The sequence below is a fragment of the Marmota flaviventris genome, chromosome 15 (genome assembly GCF_047511675.1).
Source record: "Marmota flaviventris isolate mMarFla1 chromosome 15, mMarFla1.hap1, whole genome shotgun sequence".
Lineage (NCBI taxonomy): Eukaryota > Metazoa > Chordata > Mammalia > Rodentia > Sciuridae > Marmota > Marmota flaviventris.
The window spans coordinates 82,739,794-82,752,225 of NC_092512.1; the positions used below are offsets into that span (position 1 = coordinate 82,739,794).

General features: G+C 38.8%; 1 protein-coding gene across 3 annotated transcripts in view; it reads right to left on the reverse strand.

Annotated features, from left to right (window-relative positions):
• Positions 1–12,432, reverse strand: part of Spidr (scaffold protein involved in DNA repair) — a 391,802-nt gene that overhangs the window by 17,152 nt on the left and 362,218 nt on the right. For 2 of the 3 annotated variants that reach the window (XM_071602380.1, XM_071602381.1), the window contains 5 exons: positions 9,420–9,507; positions 8,359–8,505; positions 8,207–8,266; positions 2,858–3,068; positions 1,957–2,109 (listed from right to left, as the gene is read on the reverse strand). In XM_071602380.1, coding sequence (XP_071458481.1) covers positions 1,957–2,109; positions 2,858–3,068; positions 8,207–8,266; positions 8,359–8,505; positions 9,420–9,507 — 659 coding nt within the window. The remainder of the gene's footprint in view (positions 1–1,956; positions 2,110–2,857; positions 3,069–8,206; positions 8,267–8,358; positions 8,506–9,419; positions 9,508–12,432) is intronic. The other variant, XM_027932800.2, reaches the window with a different exon arrangement.

Here is a 12,432-nt window from a genome sequence, read left to right on the forward strand (position 1 = left end):
TAGATATATTTTTTGAGACAAGGTCTTGCTATATTGCTGAGGTTGGCCTCAGATTTGTGACCCTCCTACCTCAGTCTCCCGGGTTGATGGGATTATAGGCATGAGCCACTGTACCTGGCTAAAAACACATTAAATGAATGAATTATAAATATAAATTGAATCTATATCTCAATAAAGTGTTTAAAAACACATGAACCATTGGAGTGTGGCTGAGGCAGGAGGATTGCAAGTTCAAGCCAGCCTTAGCAACACTGTCTCAAAATAAAAAATAAAAAGGGTTGGGGATATAGCTCAGTGGTAGAGTACCCCTGGATTCAGGCTCTAGTACCAAAAAATACTTGAACTATAAATTCCTGAAATCCTCCTTTATAGTAGGACAATACTATACAATAGTATATGATAGTAGGACAATAGTATACAATCAGTAGGGGATGATGTCCAGAATGTTTATCACGCCTTGTTTGTAATTGCAAAAGCACAGGAAAATTCTGGCTATCCATCATTCGAGGAACAGTTTTTTCATGAGGGACTAATATGCGACTGTGAAACTCTTATATTGGATCTCTATTTCCTTGGGCAGACATTCTGGCTAGAATATTAAGTGAGGAAAGCAAGTTACAGAATAATATGTAGCAAACCAACCCAATCTGCACAACAAACCTTCTCCCTCTAAAGCCAGGAGGTCATGTACTCCATGTGTGGTGCACAGGGAGTACCTGCCAGGAGGTTGCTACCTTCTTCTGGGTTCAGCTTTCACTGGTTTCAATAAGTATGTATTACTTTCACTATTAAATAATTTTAAAAAAGTTAAAAGAAAGCATTTTTAATGCTGTTTTCAGCTCCAGACCCATATATCCAACCAGCTTTGAAACATCTCAGATGTAATGAAATCACCCAAACTCTCCAGACATAATGAGATGGTTCCCTTCAAAGTTGCCTTACACATGTGTCCTGCTTTGGCAATTTATAGCACTACCTTTACTTCCTCATCCAAGCCTAAAGCTTGGATGTAGCTGCATAATCCTCTTCCTCTATATATGTCCTCTATCCTATGGTCCGATTCATCACTTAACTTACCAATTTTCCTAATTAAACCCATTCCTGGGTTTACTTTTATATTGCTGCCACAACTGTCATCCTGGTCCCTCCATCTGCTCTGTAGGAATGGATGTTAGACCATGTATTTTCTCTATGGATGACAGAGCATACTTTTTTTTTGGTGTCAGGGAATGAACCAAGGGGTACTTTACCACTGAACCAGATTCCCAGCCCTTTTTATATTTTATTTGGAGACAGGGTTGCACTGAGTTGCTTAATGCCTCACTAAGTTGCTGAGGCTGTTTTTTTTTTTTTTAAATTATTTATTTTAACTATGTATATATGACAGCAGAATGCATTTTGATTCATTATACACAATTGCAGCACAACTTTTCATTTCTCTGATTGTACATGATTGCGGAGGCTGGCTTTGAACTCTTGATCCTCCTACCTCAGCCTCCTAAGCTGCTAGGATTCCAGGTATGTACCACCATGCCTGAACAGAGTATACTTTTGATTGGGTCATCTAGTATCCTCTTAGTTCCTTCATCCAGTTGCCTATCCTGCCTGCTCTACGGTATCCCTGGCTTACCAGGTCTCTCCTGTCCATTGCCTTTATTCATAAGTCCTGTTCCTTGCTTCTTCCCCTGACATAATTTGTCCCACCCACTCTTCAGATCTCAGTTCAAGCCTCTTGTCTTTAGGGAGCTTCCTGACTTCCCCAACAAGGTGAGGGCCTAATTACTGGAAAATGGAGCACTTGAAATTCTGCAGTCTTAGGTTTGTTTGGTCTGAGAGTCAAGAAGCTCTTTTTATTTTTTGTACATTCCAAGTAGGCACTCAACAAAAACTTGTTAAACAAACAAGTAAATGAATACAAAATAATACAATATTTAAGACAATGAGAAGGCTGCCCACCTTGCACGCTGCAAATGGAATTAACAGGTGTGAGGGAGTCTAGTTCATCCAGTATCACTGGGCCAGTCAGCTCACAGGAGCCAGCGCCAGAGGCCATACACCAAAAGGGTTTTTGAAGCAACAGGACAGTCCGTTCAACACAGACAATCTGACCTGCCAACAAAGATACTTCATATTATTGAAGTGTTGAAGAAAAATGTGAATTCTCCTGCCAGTAAAGATAGTCTCCTTTCCATCCTCCCAAAGTGATGCAAGTATAAGTGTGCAATTGTGGGGACGGTCTGTTCCTAATGCCAGGTCATAGTTGGGAGGCTGATTATATACAGGAAGCTGTACTACATACTTCTGAGGAAAATGGAGCCAGTTTTCTTTCTTTTGGAGAGATTTTATACATATAGAAGTGGCCTCCAGTGAGCTAAGCTGGAAAAGCATGCAAATACTAAATTCAACTTCATTTTGAAAAGAGTAAATTTTGTGATACATTAAATTTACTATGTAAAAAAATACAGTTTAGGCGGGATTTTAGTTTTGACACCTAGGTAAAAGGGACTAAAAAGTATATATATTTCTAATGTTCTAGTTTTTGGTTTGTTTTAAAAAGTAATCACCCAAATCATGACTTCAGATGGCTTCTACACCACTAAAGACAATCATGAAGTGACTGATGGGATCGCTAAAGGGTACACTAGAACCTTGGAGTACTGTGCAGATAGCCATGAACAGGGCTCAGCAAAAGCCTAAACTGGTAACATGGGCCTCTGCAGGGCACAGGTCATGTCTGTCTTGGGCTATGTGATGGTGCCAGCAGTGCTGAGCAAGATGCATTTGGAAGCCATAGGAGACATCATATGGACACTGATCAGTCACCCCAATCAAGACTGTGGAGAAGATGCAAGCACACCCTGGTCTCGGAGAGCATCCCTGAAGAGGATGCTATGAGGTGCAGCCGTGGAGAGTGCTTCTAGGATTTCTGGACCCAGGACACATGAGGGGGTCACACAAACTGGCAAGATTTTGGGGAGGTGGTGGTCATTCCCATCCTTCATTTGCAGGGTGATGTCAGTCACCAACAGCCAAATCTCCTTTTGTGCCAAAAGAAGCAGACTCTTCAGCTACAAGTTCAAAGTAAAGACTATTAACTATTCTTATATCCAAAATTAATTTTTAAAAGCAACAATCTTAATAATCATTATCACTAACAAGTTATTATTTCAAAATACTTTAAAATACACAACAGGAGTTTGGGCATGGTGGCACATGTCTATAATCACAGTGACTCAGCAGGCCAAGGCAGGAGGAACCAAATTTGAGGTCAGCACAAGAAACTTAGTGAGATCTTGCCTCAAAATAAAATAAAAAGGATTATGGATGTAGCTCAGTGATTAAGTGCCCTTTGAGTCAATCCCCAGTTTACAACCAAACCAAACCAAACTCAACCCCAAAAACATACTATAGACTTAGCACACGGGTCACTAGCCCCATTAACATAGCTGTGTGCCCAACTGTGCACCTGTTTAATGGATTCCTTTGTTGGAATACAACCCACACTTTGCAGGCAGTGCTCTACTTGTCTTCTGACCTACTCAGGTAAATTTTATTGTTCATTCTTTCTTGTTCTGAGTTTGTATACCTAGAATGCTATCTTTTATCTAGAGCATACACATTCTTCTCTTAGAGTAGCTGCAAGTTTCCTGAGGGTTAAGACTAGATCTCACTCACCAACAGACTTTTTGTACAGGACCTTGGTATAAAGTAGGTGTCATAAATATCTGTATCTGTAACAGCTTTTATTTTTCTTATTTTTTTGTCTTCTTTACTTTAATTATAAATTTTCCCCTAATCTGCAAAAGTTATAATGTCCTTCCAAGTTCTATTGAACTGGCAGTCTTCCCCTGCCCATTGGCCAGGGATTAGGACGTAGTAGATACAAATGGACCAAAGACAGATAATAGGGCTAGGGCCTGAGGGCATGGCTAGCTTGAGGGTCAGCTTGTTTTGCTGGCATGGACTGTCAGGTGAAGCTGAGAATTACACATGGTTGGCTAATAGAACTCAACAGAGGTGAACTCCGTGGTCTAGAACTGTGGATTGGGAAGGAGAAGGTAGTCTGCATGTTTGGGAGGTTGATTATATACAGGAAACTGCATTAAGTAATACTGAGGACAATGGAGCTAGTTTTCTCTCTGTTGAAGAGGGATTTATACATACAGAAGTGGGGAAGACAGGAGTAAATTCTGTGGTAATGGTCTATGGTTAGTTGTGTTGGTGTGAAATCACAACTCTAAATAAATCTAAATATAGAAGTAGATATGGATGTGGGTGTGCATGTGTGCATGAGTGCATGAATATATACATATGTCTCCTTGCACTATTCAATGAGAGGACCTACAAACAATAACATCCCAATAGCAGCAAATGTAGCTAGAACCTAGACCCTGGCTTCTAAATACCATTTTCCATTGATATCAACCAGGGCTCCTTGAAATGAGGGCTGATTCTAAAGCATAAAATGTCAAGATGACTCTGAAATATTGTGTCAAAAATAAGGGAGGACTCAAAGAATGATGGAAACATGTCTAAAAGATATAGGAGCCAGCCTAAATCTGGTAAAATTTGAGCATCAAAATGAACAACCAAAACAGATTATAACTTACTGAATAAAAAACTAATCCATTAGTCTATACTGACATAAATAAATGACTACAGAAATAAATCAGCAAAATGAAAAGCTCCTAATCAATGCTGAATGTCAGCTAATAAATGTACAAGAAATAATATTAAGATATTTATAGTCTCAAAGTATCTTTCCACAAAATGCTTATTAATAAGTAAAATATTTATTTATAATTAATTAATTAATTTGTTCTAATTTGTTCTACATGATAGCAGAATACATTTTGATTCACAGTACACAAGTGGAGCACAATTTTTCATTTCTCTGGCTGTAACACTACACTAAGTAGAGTCAGACCATTTATGTCTTTATAACATGTACCTAGGGTAATGATGTTTATCTTAGTCCACCATCTTTCCTTATCCCCATGAAATATTTATTTTTTGACTTCAAAGTGAAAAATCATGGAAACACCATCTTGACCAATTGATAAAACATTACAATTCTTTCTGGGACAAATAAACTATATGTCTCTTGATATGAACACAGTATTTTTTTGCGGGGAGGTACTGGGGATTGAATTCAGGGGCCCTCAACCACTGAGCCACATCCCCAGCTCTATTTTGTATTTTATTTAGACAGGGTCTCATTGAGTTGCATAGCACCTGGCCATTGCTGAGTCTGGCTTTGAACTTGTGATCCTTCTGCCTCAGCCTCCTGAGCTGCTGGGATTACAGGCATAAGCCACTGTGCCTGGCAGAACATAATATATATATATATTTTAATAGACATGACATTTTTTTATACCTTTATTTTCATTTTTATGTGGTGCCAAGGATCAAACCTAGTGCCTCATACATGCCAGGCAAGCGCTCTATCACTGAGCCAAAACCCCAGCCCTGAACATAGTATTTTTATGTGGTATTTCTGTAGAGAATGTTAGAATGTATAATCTAATCTGTTCAAGAGATAGCATCAGATAAACCTAAACCAAGGGACATTCTACTAAGTAACTGGTTTTTATTTTTTGAAAAATCTCAAGGTTGGGCTGGCAATGTGGCTCAGTGGTAGAATCCTTGCTTGCATGTACAAAGCCCCCTGGTTATAATCCCCAGAACCACAAAAACAAAAAGCCAAAACATAAGCAAAGATAAATAAGTATTCCATCTAAGAAAGATGAAAGAGATATGACCTGAGCATACTGCATGACCCTGTATCAGATCCTGGAGTTACAAAGGTTATTTTTAAAACAATTAGCAAAACCAAAATTTAAAAAATTAGTAGATATTATCAGGAAGGGTAAAGATTTCTACAAAGTTAAGAAATGGTGGGAATTCTGACATTCTTCAAGGATTTTAAAATACTCTTTATGAATACTTGGGATTTGGGCTAAGGTCTATCTTTCCAGATACTAATGTACCCAAACCTTTTAATTAACTATAAAATTATCTATATTATAGGAGTATGAAAAAAGTCAGTAACAAGAAATCTTCTTATCTTTATCTTCTATAAAAAGATACTATTAGCCAATTATTTAAAACAGTGCTACTACCAAGTTCTTGCTAAAATTTTATTAAAAATAGGTGTCTTATTTATAATTGCCCAAACTTGGAAGAAACAAGATGTCCTTCAGTAGCTGAATGGATAAATAGATGTTGGCACTTCCAGACAATGGACTGTTATTCAGTATTAATGAGAAATGAGCTATCAAGTCATGAAAAGACAGAAGCTTAAGTGCCTAGGATGAAGTGAAAAAAAGTAGTCTAAGAAGGCTACTCACTGTGATTTTAATTATATAACACTCTGGAGTAGGCAAAACTTTGGAAAGAGTAAAAAGTTTAGTGGTTGCTAAGGGTTGGGGAGGAAGGGATAAATAGAGCACAGATGACTTTTGGGGCACTGAAATGATATTATAATGGTGCATACCTGTCTGTATACACATGTGCAGTGCAAACCAACAGAATGTACATCAAGAATTAACCCTAGCTGGGTGCAGGGGCGCACATGTAATCCCAGTGGTTTGGGAGTTTGAGCTGACTAATTGTTACAGAAACCATGTGACCCAAGAAACCTAAAACATTGATGATCTGGCCTGTTATAAGCACAGTCTGCCCACTCCTGAAGTAGATGATCACTCCTGAAGTAGATGAAGTAGTATCACACTATGATAGCACAATTTTAGTGATATTTTTCTATAGGCAACTCGATAACTTAATTAGAGGTTAAGAAATATATTATTTTAGTCATCTTATAGCTCTTCCATTGCCTATCACCTATGGATGATTAGAGACATGAAAAAAACATTGTTTAAAATAGATACTCCATAGAAAATAACTTCAGATACTTTATGTATAAAAGAAAGGCTCCCAACCAGGCAGCTGAGCTGTGGCCATATATAAAGCATACATGTTTCTTAGAGATTTATTTTTACTTTTATTGTTGTGAAATTGGAAATTGATCTTGGGGTGCTATACCACTGAGCTCACCCCCAGTCCTTTTCATTTCTAAATTTTGAGATGGGGTCTTGGTAAGTTGCTGAGACTGGCCTTCAACTTGAGATCCATCTACCTCAGACTCCCAAGGTGCTGCGATTATGGGCATGCACCACCACTCTTGGCTAGATTCACATCAGGAGTGAAGACATGAAATGCCATGAGATCCAGCATTTGCTTTGGAATACTTTATAACAAAAAGAAAAGCCAGAGTGGTGAGTGTCAAACCTTTATAAACCAAGTATAGATTTGTTAAAAGATTGTCCCTGGGGCCACATCTGCACTCTGCCACTTCTGTCCTTGGTGGTGTTGGGTGCCTGGCTGGCCCAGTCCAGGCTACCTGCCCAGGCTTCAGCTTCTTCCACAGGCAATTTCCTGGCATTCCAACCTGCCTGGCCACAGGTGCAGTGGCAGCAGCAATGGCACCAGGGTGCTGTCTGCTTCCCTTGCACACCCTGGGGGCAGTGCATAGGGGTCCTCTCATTCTCTTCTCATTCTCTTCCACACTGGAGCATATTACTCATGAGTGGACAAGAGCTTGACAGATAGGATCACCTCTGAGTCCCACAAGATGAGTAGCCTTTGAGAGTGGTTCCTTTACCATCCAAGGCCAGAGTGATGTCTTGGAGAACTTAGTTCATATATTCAGATTGCCAAGGACAACTTTTTACCTCGTCTACTCCTAGCTGATCCAATAGCAAACTCCTCTAAATTGCCACTTCCTAGAACTTCCCAAGGCCTCAAAGGGACCACAGGGAAGAGGACTCTTCTACCGTAGAAGAGTCCCAGAAGTGTTCCCAGAGTGGATGAACACAATCTTAAGATTCCCAATTCTACCACATAATTGAGATTTCAGCTTCTATTTCCTTTCTTCAACCTGCCTACGTGTCAGAATTTAACAAATAATATAGGGCTAAAATCTTCAAGGGCAGAGCTACACCTGTTTTTTTTTTTTTTTAAATATCCTAGTACTTAGCATGGTAGAAGCTGGTAGTCCACACCTGTGCTGGAATGAATGTACTACCCCTTCAGCTGGATCATGTTCACCTGGATTTTAAATGTACTTTTGTATTTTGACACTCCATTAATTTCTAAAAGATTATCCTTATGACAGAGGGAGACAGGGAGAATGAGAGAATGTTACCTGTGGTCTTTGATAAATCACTCTGGCATAGAAACTGCAGCGGGCACCCAGATTGTCAGTCTGGAAAAACATTGAGAAAGACTGGTAACATCATCCAAAGTATACAACCATGGCAAAAGTACTAAAGAACTCGTTAGAAACAAAGATGTTACCTGGAGAATATCTCTTAGGCAATGGAGAATTGGAGGCTGGTGAAGCTTAGATATGGAGTCTCCTTCAATCATATCAATTTGACCGAGATTGGGATGAACTGAGAGGACGTAACAGAAGGAAGGAGGAGGCAGGTGACTTTTGACCTGCTTAAAATGAAGGCAAAGGTAGAACATGAATGAAGTATTAAAACACTCAAATACATCATTCCAATCTATTTTTTCTTATATACATATTTACTTATAGATGTGTACCCTCTCTGGAAGGTTATACAAGAAGTAGGTTACATTATTTACTTTTGGGACCAAGCATAAGAACATCTGTATTTCTTAATTTATTATCAATTTAAGATTTCATTTTAGAAATCTATTCTTCAACATCTTGTTAATCTATATATGGGCATTTTTGACACCTACTATTGGACTGACAGGACAAGTTCATCAATGTAGCACTCCACTGAAGTCAGCTATACAAAGACATATTTCCTTTTTCAGCTTAGGCATCTATGACCCAAAGCAACCACAGGCTAGCCTCCTGGACAAGGCCCAGGAAGGAGAGAAGGAGAAACTTTTTAACCCATTTTTTCTGCCTTTGAGCTACTACCATAAATAATTTGATAGGGTAGGAATGGACATTCCTAGCTACCCTCATGGTTGTAGGAATATTTACAGATTTCATTGTATTCCTACTGTAAATTGGTAACTAAGTGCTGGTTTCATGAGTGATTGGAAGGGGTGGGAAAATATTGCCTAGTTTATAATGAGGCTAAGACTCTGACTGTTATAACAGTGTGTGAGGACTGCTGTTTAAAAATTCATCATAAATTAACCTGAGAAGCATATTGTATAGCATGGAAGGGAAAGCAGCCATAGACTGGGCTCCCGAATGAGAAGAGAAAATCCCAATCCTAGTCCTACCTTGTATTCACATACCACCACAAAGGGCCTAGGTACAGAGGGATTCCTGTTGCCACTGTGGGGTCATGGAGCAATGGTGAGAGCCCTGGCTCAGTGGCTGGCACAGAGCAACCTGAGGATGGAGGGCTCCCTGGTGTTGTACCTACCTCTTCACAGGGCTGACTATGGCCGGGTGCTTTTAGGGGTATTGCTGGGGGCCATATGGTATCAATCAAACTGAAGAGCCCTGGTGTCCTGGGACAAGAAAACACTGTTAAAATTATTTGTCATTAGATGGAATGCGGTGGAGCAAGCCTATAATCTTTGCTGTTAGGTAGGCTGGGGCAGGAGGATTAAAAGTTTGAGGTTAGTTTAGGCAACTTAGAAAGATCATGTCTCAAAATAAAATAAAAAGGGCGGGAGATGTAGTTCAGTGGAAGTTAGAGCATTTGCCTAGCTTGTGTGAGCTTCAATATCTCATACCATACACACACAAAAAAAGTATGATACAAAATGAATGCAAGATTCTCTTCTTTGTGTAGAATAGAAAAAAATATATACAAGGGACTGGGGATATACTTCATTGGTAGATGGTAGAGCATACTCCTAGCATACACGAGTCTGTTTTCATTACAAAATGAAAACAAAACAACAAAAAACCCAAGAAACTCCAAAACATCATCAATTTCCCTAAATTCTTGTAGCTTCTCAAAAAGTGTCCTGTGACGTTCACTCCACAAAAGCAAGACTCTGCTCAGTGAGGTTGCTGTGTAGAGGATGCCTGAAGTGTGGCTATGGGTTCCCACTGGGTGTTGGCAGAACTTTAAAATGCTATAGGCCCAGGGCTGGGGTTATAGCTCAGTGGTAGAACACTTGCCTAGGGTTCGATTCTCAGCACCACATATAAATAAAGGTCCATCGACAACTAAAAAAAAAAGGACCACCATTTGATCCAGCTGTCCCTCTCCTCAGTCTATACCCAAAGGACTTAAAAACAGCATACTTTAAGGACCCAGCCACATCAATGTTTATAGCAGCACACTTCACAATAGCTAAATTGTGGAACCAACCTAGATGCCCTTTAGTAGATGAATGGATAAAAAAAAATGTGGCATATATACACAATGGAATTTTACTCAGCAATAAAAGAGAATAAAATCATGGCATTTGCAGGTAAATGGATGGAGTTAGAAGATAATGCTAAGTGAAGTTAGCCAATCCCAAAAAACCAAATGACGAATGTTTTCTTTGATATAAGGAGGCTGATTCATAGAGGGATAAGGAGAGGGAGCATGGGAGGAATAGATGAACTCTATAGGGCAGAGGGGTTAGAGGGGAAGGGAGAGGGCATGGGTTAGAAATGATGGTGGAATGTGATGGACATTATTATTCAAAGTACATGTATGAAGACACGAATTGGTGTGGGAGGCTGAGACGCTAAGCAACTCAGTGAGACCCTGTCTCTAAATAAAATATAAAATAGGACTAGGGATGTGGCTCCATGGTCAAATGTCCCTGAGTTCAATTCTCAGTACCGGGGTGCGGGCCCTGGGAAACTCTGAAAAAAGACACCTGTGATGTCCTGTGAAACAAAAGATTCTTTAGCTTACAATCAAGAAACACTTTTTGGTATAATCACGAATAGTATCTCTTGCAATCTGCTTTAAGAAATGCTGTTCTATGACAAACAGCCTTAGAAGAGTTGATTGCTTACTTATTTAGAAGAAGGTAAGTGGCTAATTTTTAAAATTTTGGACATTTGATCCTTATTATTATTATTTTTAATGCAGTCTCCTAGATAAGAAAGAGTATATGTTAAATAAAAATTTCTTAAAATCAGCTTCTTAACTATTTTTTAAAAGTAGAGATGGTTCAGGTGGCTGTTGTTGCTTTGTGAACTTGAGTCTTCATCTCGGGCAGCTCAAACATTCATGTACCTCTGCTGAGGACAAACTTGGTGCAGAAGTTAAACTTTGGCACAAAGTGTATGTTCTTTTCACTACATTTCATCCCTTACTATTCATTTCTGCATAAGATTTCATTTTATTATAGAAGAAACATTATTTTAAAAAGCCATTCCTAGGGGCTGTGGCTCAGTGGTAGAGCGCTTGTCTAGCATGCACGAGATGTTGGGTTCGATCCTCAGCACCACATAAAAATAAATAAAATAAAGGTATTGTGTCCAATTACAACTAAAAAAAAATAAATAAATAAAAGCCATTCCTAGGGCTAGGGCTGTGGCTCAGTGGTAGCGCACTTGCCTGGTATGTTCTATTCTCAGCACCAAATATAAATAAACAAAATAAAGGTCTATCATCAAGTAAAAAAAATATTTTAAAAAGCCATTCCTTTAAAATATTTTTTGGTTTGATTTCTGCAGTGCTGGGGATAGAACCCAGAGCCTCACGTGCCAGGCAAGTCCTCTAGCACTAAGCTATATCCCCAGCACCCTTTTAGAAATTTTTTTTATTATTTTAGTTTTTAATTTGTTCAAATTAATTATATATGACAGTAGAATGCATTTTGACACATTGTACACAAATGGAGCACAACTTCTCCTTCCTCTACATGGTGTAGAGTCACAATGGAAATGCAATCATACAAGTATATAATGTCTGTCTCATTGAATCATCCTTCCCATCCCCAAACCCTCCTCACCTAAAATATTTTTAAACAGCAAACAGGCTGTCTAATAGGGACAGACTACCTTAATTTGTCTTTTAAAAAGTTAATAAACATTTTAATTTAAAAATTTTTTAAAATAAATGTTTAAATAGAGAAAAAGGACATACAAATAATATCCATATGATTGTGATATGATTAAAAATAGTTTGAGGCTGGGGGTGTAGCTTAGTGGTGGAATGTGTGCTTAGCATGTGAAAGGACCTGGGTTCACTCCCCAGAACCACAAGAAAAAAAACAAGGTAACATCATTATGCCAGAATAAATTTCTTGGGATATTCCTTAATTTATAGAATATATAATGAATATGCAGCAAAATTTGGAACTTCAAACTGTGACAAAAATGTTTACAGGTATTTGATAGAATTCTGTCATTCTTAACCTCTGTGTTTGAAAACCAAAGCAGACAGGATGAGAATCTGGCTCCCCACCTGCTCCTATTTATAGGCTTTGCAATGGCCACAGCTCTCTGACAGCAGTTCCCTGGGCAGATTCCCT